Source organism: Heterocephalus glaber, unplaced genomic scaffold, assembly GCF_053883595.1.
Source record: "Heterocephalus glaber isolate CG9 unplaced genomic scaffold, H.glaber_assembly_v1.0 deba00001497, whole genome shotgun sequence".
NCBI lineage: Eukaryota > Metazoa > Chordata > Mammalia > Rodentia > Bathyergidae > Heterocephalus > Heterocephalus glaber.
Genome location: NW_028258320.1, coordinates 38,761,656 through 38,779,567, shown reverse-complemented (window position 1 = coordinate 38,779,567; position 17,912 = coordinate 38,761,656). Strand labels below are relative to the sequence as shown.

General features: G+C 40.2%; 1 protein-coding gene across 2 annotated transcripts in view; it reads right to left on the bottom strand.

Moving 5' to 3' along the window:
- Nucleotides 1–1,549: 1,549 nt before the first annotated feature.
- Nucleotides 1,550–17,912, bottom strand: part of LOC101715397 (protein IFIT1 homolog B) — a 34,484-nt gene continuing 18,121 nt past the window's right edge. Inside the window, exons 1-2 of one of the 2 annotated variants that reach the window (XM_004838479.3) lie at nucleotides 14,222–14,390; nucleotides 1,550–4,195 (exon numbers count right to left, since the gene is read on the bottom strand). In XM_004838479.3, coding sequence (XP_004838536.2) covers nucleotides 2,806–4,195; nucleotides 14,222–14,226 — 1,395 coding nt within the window. In that variant the 5' untranslated portion in view covers nucleotides 14,227–14,390 and the 3' untranslated portion in view covers nucleotides 1,550–2,805. Of the gene's footprint in view, nucleotides 4,196–14,221; nucleotides 14,391–17,912 lie in introns of those variants that run through there. The other variant, XM_013069839.3, reaches the window with a different exon arrangement.

Genomic DNA, 17,912 nt, shown 5'->3' with positions numbered 1-17,912 from the left:
TGAAAGATTGCTTTCTTCTTGAAAATCTTCCTTGGGCACACCGCCTGATCCAAACCATTTCTGCTCATGCTCTCCTTTCCAGCTCTTCTCCCATCTCCACCCTCACCAACTCCATATACTTCCACAGAGGCTTCCTGATAGAGTCAGAAAGCTATATATGAGCAAATATTCCTGAAGTGGTGAGACAGGTCTAATCATGTTTTTAGAAAAATGTTCTGGCTATAACTAAACCCTGAATATAAATAAATTAGGAAATCTCTTATTTTGGTGCAAAGTATCATAAAAAGCCTTATGAAATGGAAAAGATACAAAACAATAGGTTTCTCTATTTCCTAAAGCACTAGATATCACTCAGAAAAGGGAATAAAGTGCTTCTCTTGTCATTGCTCTGATCTGCATTGGTCCTGTTTCTGTGGTGCTGTGGGTCACGTTTGTCACCTAGTGACCATCTTGCTCAGGATCTCTTTGAAATGAACATACTCATGAGCAACTCTAAGTGGAGAGGAAACAGAGCACAGACTGTGTGTGCGTGTGGGTGCGTGTGTGTGTGTGTATGTGTGCGCATGCGAGCGCCAGATAAGATAGAAAAAGGGAACTGGAGAAAGCGTAACTTTTAGGAGATGAAATTTCACCAGCCAGGGATTTTCCCCTTCCAGGAGTCCAAGATGAACAATTAAAAAGTGTCTGGCCAGTGGTGAGAAGCCCCCTTCACATAGGGAACCTCTGTTTCATAAGCTAATGAATAAATAGTTCTGGAACAGGTTGGCATAGTTCAGCCTCACTCGATATAGTACAGTGGACCCTTGACTTACAAACTTGATGGGTTCCCAAAGGCTGGTTGTAACTCAAGTTGGTTGTAAGTCAATACAACTGAGATCTGGATTACCTGGGTACATACTATAGATAACAAGAGGCAGATGAACAGTCCATTAACCTGATTAACCCATGTTGTTTGTATGTCAGACCAGTCTTAACTTGAAGGTTTGCTGTATTAGAGTCATCTAGGGAAGTTTTAAAAATTGTGCTGATTAGGCTCCATCCCAGAAAGTCAAACACACCTGAGAAATGGGGGCCCCAGCATCAGTATTTAAAGAAATCATCAGGTGATTTGCATGTTCACATGGGTTTGGCACCCAAGAACCTCTGGTGTCTACTGTGTGTCTGAAACTATCTGGCTGAGTGATGGGATCAATTCCTGGCCGACCACTCTTTGTCTGAGGCCCACATTCAGTGTCTTCAGTACTCTAGACTTCACTTTCTTGCTGATATAGTGAGCAAAGAACTCTTCAGTCTCTTTCTGATGCACAAGAAGTCATGGAAGATGAATGCAATTTGAGTGGTTTTTTATCATTATTTTATTATTATTAGATGGTGAGCCATTTCTGCTGAAATATCTCAAACCTTCAATCACAGTTTATGAAGAAATGTGTGCCATGGAAAATCCCCCTATCTTATACCAGGCCATCACTTTTGGTCTAAAGCTGTTATTGGCTTGCTGAAGGTCATGCAAAATAGGGCCTAGTGACCAGGTTACCTATTGAAAAGCCAGTTTTTTATGGGAAAAATTGTTTTTATTAATATGTTTGTCATACATAATGATTACATTCATCATGGGAAGTTGGTACACATACATATCAATTCTTTTTTCATTCCCTTCCCCTCCCCTCCTTCTTCCTCTGTCCATCTCATCCCCATTCCTTTATATGAAAGACATTATCTCCTGTTTTCTAGTATTTATCATGTCAGAAGCAAATTCAACCTGCTTTCCTCAGCAGGCCTCTCCAGGAGCCTGTGCTGCCCAGGTGGCTGTACTGATTTAGGCTAGTCACAGTTAAATGAAAGCACTGCGGTGTTGGAAAATGTAGTGGATTTTTCATGATAGGATTATAAAAAGCTAAGGGTTACATGAAGCTATCAATCCATCTACTGTGCGTACTTCTGTGTCTTTGATTTTCCTTAGAAATTTTAGTTCATCCTATCAGATTTATAGATACTTCTCTTCATGATGTAAAATTTGCCACTGAACATTTACAATACCCTGCTAACTATGCATCTTGTGCTTTCCTTAATGTAACCAACCACAGGAATATTCTCACTTACAGTCTGCTTTTTTAAAAAATGTAAGTTCAAGTGTTTGCAGACTCCATGAAAACATTATTGGGTATTGAGATTATTCCTAACCTACTTCCATTCACATCAATGGAGAAAGGACTCAGACAACAGAAATCCTTTCTTGTGACTGGCCTGATGACACTCACACCTTCTCACTGGTGTTCTTGAGAGGAGTCAGCTCACCTGGACCCACAATTTGTCCTACAAAAATCTATTTGACACTAATAGACTATTATTCATATCATTTTCTTACATTATAGGTTCACTTTAAAGCAGTGCTATTCACAGGAAGTAGGAAGAATGTTACTGTATACCTTTCATTAGACTTCCCCCACAATGACCTTTTAAATTGCTGCAGTATAATATGAATACCAAACATAAAAATGACACATTGCCTGTATTTTAAGAGAAAGTGTCATGGTATCATCTTACAAATTCATGTACACAGGGTTTCTGCTTAAACTAATAAGTCTTGTATCTGTGTATTTCCCCCAAAGCTGAGCATCTTTTTGTTCAGTGATAGCCACTTCCTTCTTCATGGAATCTACTCCAAAATGCATTAACAAATTGAATAACAAATTCAATAACTGTTTTGCTGAGTGTTTTCTGTATTTAACTAATATGTGTTCACCACATTAAACATTTTTTATATTTAGTAAAGAACATGTGACATTGGTACTGGTGAACTGCCCTTCAAAACATAGGATTCAGGTGCTCTGTGAGCCTCAGAGCCTTCTCATAGCACAGCAGGGCCTCATTCACCTCCCCTTTTAATTTGTGGACCAGCCCAAGGAGGCTGAAGCTTTCCACAACACAAACATTGTGCTGAATTCGTCTTTTAGCCAATTTCTCCAAAGCATTTAGGAGTTTATCCCTGGCAAAGGACTTTTCTTCTATTTTGAGACCTTTTAAATAATGGACGATTGCCTTATTATCAGATTTCCTGTGAAATTCTTGGAAACGGCCATAGCGGAAATGAGTCTCTTGCTGTAAGTGATCAGGAAGGTTCTCCATGCATAACGCTTTCTGAAAATTTTCCTCTGCCTTTTCATACTGACCTATTTTTGCATACACATCAGCCAGGTTAATGTAAGCCATCTCAAATGTGGGCCTGTCAGTTATCGTTTTTTGAAACTCATCTATAGCCAATTGAGCAAATCTGCCAATACTTTCTCTGTCCTGCCTATTTGTACCTCCCTTTACTTTGAACATCTGTGTCTTGTAGCAAAGCCCAATCTGGTGGTGCAGGTAGGCAGAGGTGGGTGTTGCCTGCAAGGCCTTTTCAAAGAGCTGAAGAGCTTTATCTGTACAGCCTTTTCTTCTGTAAAACTTGGCTGCATAGCGAAAGACATAGGTCTGGAAGGACTTGTTGCTCAGGGCTTCTTTAATGTACTTTTCTCCTTCAGCTTCCTCTCCTATATCTTGAAGTTTCAGTGCAAGGAAAACTTTGATATATCCATGTTCTGGATTTAGTTTCAAGGCCTTCCTCAAGGGATCGAGTGAAATTACATTACTCTTGTCACAATCTTGGCGATAGGTAACAATAGCATACCCAGCATTAAATTCAGGGTTTTCTGCCTCCACTTTCAGGGCCTTTTCAAAGCAGGCCTGAGCCCGCTTATAATTCGGTCCTCCACACTTCAGCAAGGCCCATCCTTCCTCACAGTCCATCTGAGGGCATTCCATCCTATAGCGGAAAGGACTTGCAAACTTCTTGCAAGTGTTCTCCACTTTGTCCAGGTACATCTTGGCATCTGCCAACCTGCCCATGTGGTAATGCACCCAGGCATAGTTGCCCCAGGTCACCAGGCTTCTCCTGTCTAACTGATCAGTGTGCTCTCTCTGGATCAAGTCTTCAGCTTCTTTCAAGCTCTGCAGGGCTTTGTCATTCTCGCCTTTCAGGTGGCTCACATAGGCCTGGAGGTTGTACATTCCTATATTGTTTGTGTCTAGATTCTCGATGTGTTCCGAGGCCCTGATTTCTAAATCAGGTATTTCAGTGTCATCAATTACCAGTTTCCATGTAAAGTGACATTTTAGCTGAAACAGGCAATCCTTGACTTGGTGATTATCAATATTCTCACTGTGAAAAAAAATGCATATTTGTTAAGTGACAAACACTTAAAATTAGAAACAAAACTAAATTATTTTTTACAATTTTTGGACTACTAAAAATTTCACACTTACAGATATACAAAGTAATGTACAGTGGACAGTGAATATAGGTTCTTAAATCCTCTCTCAGTGAGCTTTCCCATTGCTGATACACAAAACCTGACACTCAATAAGGAAGTAAAGGTTTAATTCAGTTCATAGTTTGTAGAAATTCAGTCAAAATTAGGCTGGATGCAATGCAGAAACATCACGGGAGATGGTATGGCAGAGCAGAACTGCTCAGTTCTTGGCAGCTGGTGGGCCTTGTAGGTGATCAAAGCCAGAGAAGAATGGCTGTGGGGCCATTTATAGTTCCCAAGACTGTGCTTCTATGTCCCACTCAGAGAAACCCAGGTGCATGCTCTACTCATTTACGGGGCATTTTTAAATCCAATGAAGCTGACACTTTAGAATTAATGGTTAGTCACAGACATATGAGGAAATTCCTGCACTTTCTTTCTTTTTTTTCCTTAAATTCTTTTATTGGTACATTTTAGTCATACAATACATTTACATTTATCATTGGGAATTTGTACCTTTACATGATGTACCTTGGTTCTTATTTTTTCCCCATTCCCTGCCCTCCCTTCACCCCCTCCACCCTTCCCTATTTATAAAGATTATGTTTCCTTTTTTTCCATTTCTCATAATTTTTCCTTTCCCTTCTTTCCTTTTCCCTGCCCCTCCCACTTCCCCTACCCCTTTGGACCTTTTCTTCCTATTTCGCATTATCGATTATTCATTCTAATCACTGGTGCATTTTAGGTATACAATATAATGACATTCATCATTGGAAATTTACACTTTTACATAATCTCGGTTATTTTTCCCCGTTCCACTGCCCTCCCTTCAACCCCTCCATCCCTCCCTATTTACAAAGAGTTTGTTTCCATTTTTTTGTTTTCTCATAGTAATTCTATTCCCTTCTTTCCTTTCCCCTACCCTCCCACTTCCCCTTCCCCCTCCCCTTTGCCCCTTTTCTTGCTATTCTACATTATCTATTATACGTTTTAGTCCTTATTTACACTTTCACTTTCTCACACTACAGAAATTATTCAGTATTTACACGTGTGTGTCCTATTTATTTCACTTAAGAGTATTGCCTCAATGTGCATCCACTTACCTGTAAATGTCTCTAATTTCTCATTTTTTATGGCTGAGTAGTACTCCATTTTATTAAAAAACCACATTTTCTTTATCCAGTCTCCAGTTGATGGGCATTGGGGCTGTTTCCAAGTTTTAGCTATCACAAACTGTGATGCTATGAACACAGGTGCAAATATATCACTGTGGTATGATTTTTTTAATTATTTGGGGAAGATCCCCAGCAGTGGAATATCAGAGTCAAATGGGACCTCCAGTCCTAGTTCTCTGAGATATCTCCATACTGATTTCCACAGTGGTTGCACCAGTCTACACTCCCACCAGCAGTGGAGCAGTGTTCCTCTTTCCCCACAGCCCCACCAGCATTTGTTATTGGTTGATTTCATGATAGCAGCCATTCTTTCCGGAGTGAAGTGGAATCTCAGCATTATTTTCATTTGCATCTCACGAATGACCAGTGATGCTGAACATTTTTTCATGTATTCATTTGCTATTTCTACTTCTTTGTCTGAGAAATGTCTGTTCATTTCAGATGCCCATTTTCAGATTGGGTCTTTAAATTTGGGAGGTCTGATCTTTTTAAGTTCTTTATAGATTCGAGATAGTAGACCTTTGTCTGAGGAAGAGCAGGTGAAGATTTTTTCCCACATTGTGGGTTGTCTCTTCACACTGCTGGTGGTTTCTCTTGCTGTGCAGAAGCCTTTTAATAAGAAGAGATCCCACTTGTTGATTGTTTATGCTAGTTCACAGGCAACTGAGGTTTTGTTCATAAAATCTTTTCCTACACCGATGTCTTCAAGGGTTTTACCTAACCTCTGTTCCAACTGGTTCAGAGTTTCTATTTTAATATTTAGATCTTTAATCCATTTTGATTTTAGTTTAGTACATGGTGAGAGATATAGGTCTAGTTTTAATCTTTGGCAAGTTGAAGCCCAATTTTTCCAGCACCATTTATTAAAGAGGCTATCTTTCCTCCAGTGAGGGTGTTTGGCTCCCTTATCAAAGATGAGATGGCTGAGTGTGTCTGGTGTTGTTTCTGCATCTTTTAATCTGTTCCACTGGTCCTCAGATCTGTTTCTTTGCCAGTACCATGCTGTTTTTATCACAGTAGCTTTGTAGTATAGTTTCAAGTTGGGGATTGTGATACCCCTTGCCATGTCTCTGTTACCTAGAATTGCTTTTGCTATTCTGGGTTTCTTGTTCCAAATGAATTCTTGGATTGTATTCTCAAGGTCCATGAAGTATGCTGCTGGGATCTCAATTGGAATTGCATTCAATCTATATAGCAGTTTTGGAAGGATGGCCATTTTCACTATATTAATCCTTCCTACCCAGGAGCAGGGGATGTCTGTCCATTTTCTGCTATCATCTTCAATCTCTCTTTTCAGAGTGCCACAGTTTTCAGAGAAGAGGTCTTTGGTTCCTTTTGTTAGGTTGATCCCTAGGTATTTCAGTTTTTTGGATGCTATTGTGAAAGGAATTATTTGCCCTATTTCTCTCTCAGTGAGTCTGTCATTTGTGTAGAGGAAAGCTATTGACTTTTGTGTGTTGACCATGTAACCAGCTACTTGATTGAATTTGGTTATTAAGTCTCGAAGACTTTTGGTGGAGTTCTTGGGATCTTCTACATAGAGTATCATGTCCTCTGCAAATAATGACAATTTGACTTCTTCATTTCCTATCTTTATTCCTTTTATTTCTTTCTCTTGTCTAATTGCTGTGGCTATTGTTTCCAGAACTATATTTAACAAGAGTGGTGATAGTGGACATCCTTGTCTTGTTCCTGATTTTAGTGTGAAGGATTTCAGTTTTTGACCATTTAGTATGATACTGGCTGTTGGTTTTTCATAGATGGCTTTTATCAGTTTGAGGTAGAGACCATCTATTTCAATTTTTTGTAGGGTTTTTATCATAAATGCATGTTGGATTTTGTCAAATGCTTTTTATGCATCTATGGAAATAATCATATGGTTTTTGTCCTTGACTTTATTGATATAGTGTATTACATTGATTGATTTTCATATTTTGAACCATCCCTGCATCCCTGGGATGAATTCCACTTGATCAGGGTGTATGATCTTCTTGATGATCTTCTGCATTCTGTTTGCCAGTATCTTATTAAGGATTTTTGCATCTATGTTCATTAGTGAGATTGGCCTATAGTTCTCTTTTTCAGTTGGGTCTTTCTCTGCTTTGGGGATCAAGGTGATGCTTGCTTCCAGGAATGAATTTGGGAGTATTGCTTCCCTTTCAATTTCATTGAAGAGTTTAAACAGTAGTGGCAGCACTTCCTCTCTAAATGTCTTGTAGAATTCAGCAATGAAGCCATCAGGGCCCGGGCTTTTCTTAGTTGATAAGTTTTTAATTACATTTTCAATTTCATTGGTTGATATTGTGTTGTTCAGAATTTTTAGGTCTTCTTCATTCAACTTTGGTAATTCATACCTTAACTAGGAATCTGTCTCTGTCCATTTCTTCTGTGTTGTCCATCTTATTGGCACAGAGGTTCTGGAAGTAGGTATTGATGATCCTCTGGATTTCTGCTGAGTCTGTTGTCATTTCACCCTTTTCATTCCTAATTGCATGGATTTGGGCCTTTTCTTTCCTTTTTCTGACAAGGTTGGCTAAGGTTTTGTCAATTTTGTTGATTCTTTCAAAGAACCAACTCTTGGCTTCATTGATTTTTTGTACCATTCTCATAGTCTCCATTGCATTGATTTCTCCTCTGATCTTTATAATTTCCTCCCTTGTATGAGCTCTGGAGTTGTCCTGTTCTTCTTTTTCTAGAAGCTTGAGGTGCGGCATCAGGTTGTTTAATTGGGCTCATTCTGTTTTCCTAACATGCATATTCACTGCTATGAACTTCCCTCATAAGACTGCTTTCATTGTGTCCCATAGATTCCGATATGTTGTATTGTCATTGTCATTTAATTGAAGGAACTGTCCGATTTCTTCTTTAATTTCCTCTGTGACCCATTGGTTATTCAGAAGTGTGTTGTTCAATTTCCACATGTTTATGAAATTTTTTGAGTTTCTTTTGCTATGCATCTCTGATTTCACTGCACCGGGGTCTGATAATATGTAGGGGATAACTTCAATTCCTTTGCACTTACTTAAACATGTTCTAATGTATGAGTATGTGGTCTATTTTGGAGAATGACCCATGTGCAGCTGAGAAGAATGTGTATTCTGATTTTGTGGGGTGGAACACTCTGTAAACATCTCTTAAGTTCATTTGTTCAAGAGTTCGATTGAGTTCTAGTATTTCATGACTTATTTTTTGTCTAGTTGATCTATCTATTTGTGACAGTGGGGTGTTGAGGTGCCCCACTACAATTGTATTAGTGCATATATGACTTTTCATGTCTGTTAGTATTTGTTTTATATAGTTGGGCACACTAGTGTGTGGTGCATAGATATTTATGATTGTCACCTCTTCCTCTTGGATTGTTCCCTTTACAAGGATGTAGTGTCCTTCTTCATCTCTCTTCATTAGTGTTGGTTTGAAATCTACTTGATCTGCAAAGAGGATAACTACTCCTGCTTTTTTTTGGGTTCCTGTCGCATGGAGTACTGTTTTTCACCCTTTAACTTTCAGTCTATGAGTTTCCTTTTGAATTAAGTGTGTTTCTTGTATGCAGCATATTGTTGGATTTTGCTTCTTGACCCATTCTGCCAATCTGTTTCTTTTGATTGGTGAATTGAGATCATTACCATTGATGGTTATAAATGAAACATATTGACTTGTCATTGCCATGACTTTTTCTTTTTGTTGAGTTCTCCCCATTTACATTTAATTTCTTGTTATGCCAGATGGATTCATTCTGCTTTGCTTCCTGGGGTTGTGATCCTCAATGTCTGTTCCTAGGATATTGTGCAAAATTCTTTGGAGTGCTGGTTTGGTATTCATGAAGTTCCTAAGGTGCTCTTTGTCATGAAAGTATCTTACTTCTCCATCAATTTTGAAAGACAGTTTTGCAGGGTACATCAGTCTGGGTTGGAGGCTGTTTTCTTTTAGGGCTTGGAATATGTCACTCCAAGCTCTTCTTGCCTTGATGGCTTGTGTTAAGAAGTCTGCTGTGATTCTGATGGGCTTTCCTTTGTATGTGATTTGTTTCTTTTCTCTAACTGCTTGTAGAACTTTGTTCTTCTGTTGAGTTTCTGGAATCTTAACAATTATATGCTTATGTGTAGAATTTTTTTGATCAGGCTGTTTGGAGTCCTATATACCTCACTTATCTGTATGTCAAGCTCTTTTCCCCTGCTTGGGAAGTTTTCTGCCATTATTTCTGTGAAGAGTTTTTTTTTTTTATGTCATCTCCACTCTCTCCTGTTTCTTCATGGAGCCCAGTCAGTCTTATGTTATTCTTCTTTGCATCGTCTAGCAGCCGCTGGATTGATTTCTCATGTTCCCCTATAATTTTGAAGCAATTTTTCTTTTCCTGGTCACTAATTGCAATCTTATCTTCTATATCTGAAATTCTGTCCTCACATTGGCTCATTCTGCTGTGTAGACTTTCAATGGAGTTTTTCAAGTCCTGGAAATCTATTTGCATCTGTTTTATGGATTCCATTTGTTTCTTATGTTGGGATTCCATGATGTTCCTCAGCTCCTCTCTAGATTTATTAATCATGTCTTGCACTAGGGGCACAATTTCTCCTGTTATCTGAGAAATTATTTCTGATTTCATTTTTTCCAGATCCTCTTTTGTTGCCTGTTCAGTGAGTCCAGGTGGTTGTGTATCAGAGTGTTCCATCTCATTTCCCTTTGGGGTTGCTGTAGGTGATCTGGAAGTCTGGTTTTGAGACTTATTTATGTGTTTTCTCATTTCAACTGGGGGGAGGGCTGTTGGTGCCTGCACGGATTACCTCCTCTGAGCTGGGAGATGTGGGACAGGGGCCGGGAACAGCATTAGGGATGGTGGCTCAAAAGCCCTTTCCTCTGGGCTGGGAGCAGTGGGAGGGATGGTGGCCGGGAAGCCCCTTCCTCTGGTCCAGGAGCAGTGCGACGGTGGCTCAGAAGCCCCTACCTCTGGGGCAGGAGCAGTGGGAGGGATGGTGGCCCAGAAGCCCCTTCCTCTGGGCCAGGAGCAGTGGGAGGGATGGTGGCCTGGAAGCCCCTTCCTGTGGACCAAGAGCAGTGGGACTGCAGCTCAGAAGCCCCTAACTCTGGGCTGGGAGCAGTGGGACTCAATACCATGGTCTGGTGGTCCAGTGTCCTTTGGGTCTTTGTAGTGTGGAACCAGGTGACTGTACAGAGAAGTGGGGGTGGGGGTCCAGTGGATTGCTGCCGCGGTGCGGGCTGATTTTGCATGTTCCGTGCGACTCATGACCTCTGTAGGGCATGCGCAGACCTGCCTGTCTGCAGCGGGCTGATTCCAGTTTCATGATTTTGATAATTTTTTGTTATAATATCAAAGTCACAGGCAGCACTAATACAGATAAATTGGATGTCTCCAACTTTTGTGCATCAAATCACATCATCAACAGTGTAATAAGATAACTCCTAGAATAGAAATAAGCCCTAAAACTCACAAAATAAGGACAAGCAAGCCAATTAACTAATGGACAAGAACTGAGGTAGACACTGGCTAAAGAAGAGTCACAAAGAGGCAGCAAACACATGAAAGTTGGCCTAGACTTGTTAATCATTAGAAAAAAAGAAATGAAATCTATAATGAGATACCACTCTCACCTACTAATTTGGCTATAGGAAGAAAAAAAAAACCCAGGAAAATGAAAAATGAAACGAATTACCATATGAACCATGCATGTGTTTATTATCCTGGGTAAATTCCACACATGTATACATGCTCAAAAGCATGGAAAGAAGGTGCTCAAACAAGCACTGGTATGTTTATTGGGGCACTATTCACAATCCAAAATATGGACACACAAATGTTCAGCATCTATTAGACAAACAAAATGGAGCATACCCACCAAATGAAATACTGTTTAGCCATGAAAAATAATGAAATACTGGCACATGTTGCAACATGGATGAACTTTGAAAACTTTATGGTAAATAAAGAAAACTAACCCAAAAGGACACTTTTTTCCTTATTTAGTTTTGATGTCTTTCTGAAGAGAGTGGCTGTCAACTTTAACCCTGTCCTGATGGGGTTTCAGGACATTTTCTCACAAATGTATGGAGTGTGCTCTTCATGAGACACTACTTTATCCTAGTGGACAGCCTTATGTTTAAGTGTCCCAGCCATACCAGATGTGCCTCTCACAGCCAGCCTGTTTCTGTGACCATACCCCTACTGGCTCTTATCAACCCTTTCTAGTTTCTTTCATACCACAGAATTCACTCTCTAGAAAGCTCCTTCTAGAAAGAAGGTAAGTGCAGGTGTGTCACACAGGTGAGATGTAGATTGTCCCTTGCAACAACAGGTGAAATGACAGAAGCAGTTGATTACTCATAGAACCCAGAGTGGGGAGCAAAACACCTTGCAGGCCAATGCTTTGGGGACATTTAAGACATGGAAGCTTAAGGAGGGGGTGGGGAATCAGGGATGGGGGAGGGGAGAGAGAGACAGAGACAGAGAGACAGAGATAGAGGCAAAGAGACCGAGAGAGACATCATATTATATACCTAAAATGCACCAATAAACTTCATTTAAAAAAGACAGAGAGAGATCTCCAAGGGCTCAAGTCATTATTGGGTCCATTACTTAGGTGGATTTCTTACGGAGAGTTCTAATTTGTGCCTCTAGAGCAAGCTGGTTGGATCTCTACAGGTAAGGAAAGGTGGTCACTGTGGCATATCTGCCTTGTCTTCACAAGGCCATTGGGGGCCAGTTGGGTGAATTTACTAGAGTGTGCATCTAGTTGTCCTAAAGGAAGGCGGTCAGCAGGAGGGAGCTGGATCAATCATAATGAAGAATTAGAAGGAAGTGGAGAACTGGAAGCTCTTTCAAGAGGGATTTAGTGTGCTTCTTGTAGGAGATAGGCTGGTTCAGATTCTAGCGATGTCATGGCACAGAAATTCTAAGAATGCATTCTGGGAACAAATTGAAAGCCTTCATTCGTATGAAATATCCTCACTAGACAAATGTATAGACACATAAAGCACAGAATGGCTGTTGCTGGCTATTGGAGGGCAGTAGGAAGTGGCAATAGGAGTAAGTTTTCTTGTCCCAGTGGTGAAAATCCTTGACCAGGATATGGAGATGATGCATAATATTGTGGATGTGCTAAATACCACTACCTTGTATGCATTAAATATTTAAAATAGTTTTTAAAATGTTACATGTACTTTATCAAAATCAATACTCATTGGTAGCATGAACAGAAATTTTATAAGTACTGTATGCATATTTTTTCTCTAGGATATGTTGACATAAATATAAAAGCATTTTTAAAAAGCAAATTTTTATACTCTCAGAAATACTATGAGGAATTCCCACTGCAGATTTTGGGAAAGATGGTTAAATTGCTTAACTGACTGTCTTATTCCTGTCTGAGCTCCTCCATTTACTCTCTGGGTGCTCTTAGCGTTCCTCAGTCTAAGATTCCCTTCTGTAAAATCAGCAAAAATACCTTTCTCATTTTTCCCCCAATTATATACAACAATTTACATAAAAGATTTGAAAACCACAATGGCACTTAATAGGATACAGGAACTGATAGCTACTTTTATAACATCGATTACTGTTATTCTCATCCTCACTGTATTTGGAGAAGGGTTGACTACAGGGCTGCAATTGCACATTTTCTGCAAATTTCTTCTTCCCCAATCTTCCCAGTGATGTTTACAAGTCAATGTCAGGCAATTTATTTTATATTTGCTTACATCAGTTGTTATCTAACCTAGGATTTCTTTGGGGCCACAAAGAAATTTTCACATTGGGCCTTTCAGGCAAGGACAATGTGGATGTCCTACAGACAGGACCAGTGGAAAGAAGAATCCCAAGGATCTGCAGGTAGATCAGCTCCCTAACAAGAGATACAGTGCTCTGCTAATCTTCAGTGCAGTGAGACCTTCATCAGAGGCCTGCACTGAGAAAAGGAGAGCAGAAGTCCACAAAGGAAGCCAAAGAGCTTCTCCCACACTGGCCCTACATAAACCCAAGGCTTATGGATCCAAAAGCAGCTCACAGGGCTGCGTGGATTCTGCTTTTCCACCAAGATCAGGATGGAGCAGAAAGCTATATCTACCCAGAAAAACTGACCCTCCTGTCTCTAGTAGGTGGAAAAGAACATCCAAAGTTGGGATCTATTTTCCTCTTCCTCCAAAAGTCTTTCCCCCATCTCTTGCCTTCTTTGGGCTATACCATGAGGCATACTTCCTTAGTGTGTGCATGTATTTGCACCTACACATGCGCATTTATTCCATAAGCACATGCTCAAACAGAAGGGTTAGGAAGCTTGATTTCACTGACAACAAAACTTTCAAGATAGCACTGATTAATATTTTCTCCAAAACTAGAGACATTTATAGCTAAATGGATGCACACTGAGGCCATACTCTTAAGTAAAATAAACAGGACACACATGTATAAATACCGAATAGTATCTTTGGTGTGAGAAAAGTATAAATAAGGATCAAAATATATGATAGACAATGTGAAATAGGAAGAAAAGGTCCAAAGAGGAAAAGGAAGTGGGAGGGGTAAGGGAAAGGAAAAAATATGAGAAAAGGAAAAACAGAAACAAAGTCTGTAAATAGGGAGGGGAATGGGGGAAAAAATAAGAACCAAGATATATCGTGTAAAGGTACAAATTCCCAACGATGAATGTCATCATATTGTATACCTAAAATGTACCAGTAAACTTAATGAATAATAAAAGATTTTTTTTCCTCCAACACTTTAGAATGCTGACAAAGAAGCTTAGAAATCCTTACCTCATGGCTGCTGGGAATTAGGCAGCAATTCTGCCCTATTTCACAAAGACTGGCTGTGAGGAGATCAGGTAAGTCTGTTTTGAGGTTTTTCATGTAAATTAAAACACCAGAGCAGGGTTATATTCTCAAATAAATATGTGGCTGTGTCCTGGGCGGGGCTGGGGGTGGGGGTGCTCCGAGTGTGCTCCTGCAATTGGAAGTTGGAAAGAGAAACTAAAGCTGGCCGGCTGAGGGAAATGGAAACTGAAACCAAGGCACTTCTTGTTTTCTTGTTAGCTATTTTTGAGGAGCTGGTGAAAACAAATATACTGAATGTGAAATCCTCCCTTCTGCCTGACAGTTTGGGCACAAGGAAACACTACTTAGCTCAATGTGTACTTTGGTCTAGAGCCAGAGACAGCTGAGAAAATGACTGTGAACTTGCAAAAATTATACTTCTCCTTCTGCACTGTTTTCTCATCTGCAACCAGGGCTTGTTCATAAAATGGTGTAAAATTCTATGGATCTCTGAATGAGACTCTCAACCCAATGTTACTGTCATTCTTTGAGAATGTGTGTTACTAATTTTCCTGTACGTTTGTTTACTTTCCAGAGAATGGTCAATCGCAAGTAATGATGATGATAATGATGATGATGATGATGACGATTATGATGATCTTGTAACCTCTTGCTTCTTCACAGGAACAAAGCAACTGTATGGGCCAGCATCTTCATTGTTTAGAACACATCAAGGCTTAGTGATAATACTTTTCTTATTTTCAATGCACACTTTTCTAGCCACCCAGTGTGTTCTGATTCTCTAGAAATGATTCTCATAGCCAGGCAAGATCTCATAGGTATGTAGAGTTTTCTTGTCCAACCTCAACCTATTATGTAATCTTCTGAGTTCATAGTAGTGTAGGGGAAAGGGGTTTGTAACTAGGGAAAGGCCTCATTTTTGGCAAGTCCTGACTAGAAAGAGTTAAAGCTGCAAAGGGGGTAGGAGGGATTAACAGAAGGTGAAGGAGATAGGCAGAGCACAGGGGAAACCAGGTACTCTGAAACCAAGGTAGATCCCCTCACCCAACTCCACCTCCAAATAAATGCAAAAGAGACAAGGGCCACTTAAAAGAAAGCTCGTATGTAGTGTATAAAAGCACAAACACCTATACATCTATATACATCAAATTCAATGTTTAGGTTCAATGTTGACCTTATGGGGGAATTTGATTTGGTTTGTGTCCAAATCCATTTGCACCCAGGATTGTGGAAAGAATTAAGCTCATGAAACGAGGTATCATTATATATGTATTTCCGCTCTAAGGCCACTATATCAGTGCACTATCCCCCTTACTTAATTGTGACCTTGACCTTGTATGTAAAGTTCTTTTTAACAAATCTATAAATTCTAAAGGTAAGATTCTGACTGGCCCACTTAAGAATGTGCACATAGATGACGGCACAGGGAGTTAGGGATCTTGGGGCCTGGGAGCCATCTATGACAGCCCAGGGAACCAATGAGAGTATGACAAATTCTAGGTAGGGGAAAGGGCCCTTGACCCCCTATAAAAGCAGCCCAGCACAAAGGGCTCACTCATGTCTAGGTCTGGACCCCTCGCCTTCTCACAAGGTAGCTGTCCCCTGCTTCTTTTCTATCTTCCAAATGAAGTGTTTTTGTTTTCCCTTTTTAAACTTAGTCCCTTCAATCCTTTACTGGGGCTGGGTTTTGGAATCCCAGTGAGCTGCTCTGACAGCAGAATGGAGTTGTGGTGCGGTACACACACAACCTTGGACACAACATTAGGAGTATGAACTAAATTGCCCAAGAAAGCTGTATCTGTACGAAAGATCCCTCAGGTTCTTAGAGCCAGGGCTAGCTAGACATTGAGGTTGCAGAGAGATGAAATGTTGCAGATATAAGTCAAAGTGATATTGGGCTGCATTTGGCCCTTTTCCCACAGCCATTTACTATCAACCTGTGTGTCTGATCTCATAAGCTCCTGAATACCAGATAAAACTCTGGGAATATGTGCTAAGCCTGACATTCTGTTAGTCTCTGCCAAGCTTAAAGCAAAGAATGTGATGAAGATGATGGTTGAATCCTATAAAAAGCTTCTCCACTGTGAGTCACAGAGCTGCGATTTCCCGACCTTGTTGGGTGATGACCTCACCTTTTTATTTTGTAAACATCCTGATTCATGACTTTCTTTTGCTCTGTAACCTTTTCCACCATATAGAATGCCATTTAAGGATAACTTGAACCCATTCTGTTGGGCCATTGTCACTCATAGTTAGCTAAGGATGTACTATTTTTTTGTTTCCTTTAAAGTAGAATTCTATTTTATATTGACTGAAGTTATGAAGAATATGCTTGGGTTGAGTCTGAATCCTGTGTGAAAGTTTATTATTTTAAGACAGAGCCTCACTGTGTCATCTAGGTTGCCCTCAAAGCTTAATCCTCTGGCCTCCCCCTCCCAGCCCCTGAGTAGTTTGGCAGGAGGTCAAAGCCAGATGCAATGATGGGAGTAGACAACCCTCAAAATATTATGGTACTGGCTTAAGGATCATATGAAAGAAGAGAGACATTTATACCATTGGGTGGACTAGAGATGTAGATTAGTGAAAAAGAACAGAGAGTCCACAAATAAACCATTGAATATATTATTATATTAGTCTACTCAGCTTGCCATGACAAAATAGCAAAGTCGGCTGACTAAAAGAACAGAATTTATTTTCTCACATCTCTAGAAGGTAGAAGTCCCAGATAAAGTTGCTGGCTAACACAGTTCCCAGCAAGAAATCTCTTCTTAACTTGAGATGGCCACCTTCACCATTCATGCTCACATGGTCTTTCCTTTCTGGCTCATGGTCAGAGGCAACTCCGATGTCTTTTCTATTTTTTTAAGGACACAAACCCTATAGAACTAAGACCTGTTCACTCTTTCTTCATTTTCCACATATTGCCTGTTTTTAGACTCTAGTTACAAATAACATCATGTTTGGTTGAACCTTGAAAGCATGTTAAATTGAAGAAGCCGACACAAAAGTATGCTATTAGACTCCTTTTTCTTTATTTGGATTTGAGGTCTATCTTATGATAGTGCTGTCAATTCTAACCCTGTTTGATGAAAACTGGGTATTTGATTATAGATGTTTGGAGTATATCTTTCATGAGATATTTCTTTTCTTTTCTTTTTTGGTACCAGGGATCGAACTCGGGTCCTTGCACTATTTCTTTTCTTTTTTGAGACAAAGTCTCACTATATAGCTCAGGTTGGCCTTGGATTCACTATGTAACCCAGGCTGGTCTCAAACTCACAATGATCCTCCTGCCTCAGTCTCCCAAGTGCTGGGATTACAGCCACATGGCCAGCCATTTCTTTATCCTGGCAGACAGTGTTATGCCTATGGTCAGTTGTCCCTCTCACAGCTAGCCTGTTTCATTTGGCAGATTCCTAGTGGCTCTTGTCTGCCCTTGTTTATTTGCTTATCATTGCAGTAGCCACTCCCTAGAGAGCTCAGTTTGGAAAGATGTTAGGGGCAGGTATGCCAGTCAGGTGATGGACAGAGGTGGCCCCTCCCAACAACATGCAAAATAATACAAGCAGTTGATTACTCATAGATCCTAGAGGGAAGAGAGTAAGACACCTTATAGGACCAATGCTGAAGGGAATTGTAAGGGGCATGGATGCTGTGCAAAGAGTGGGTAGGG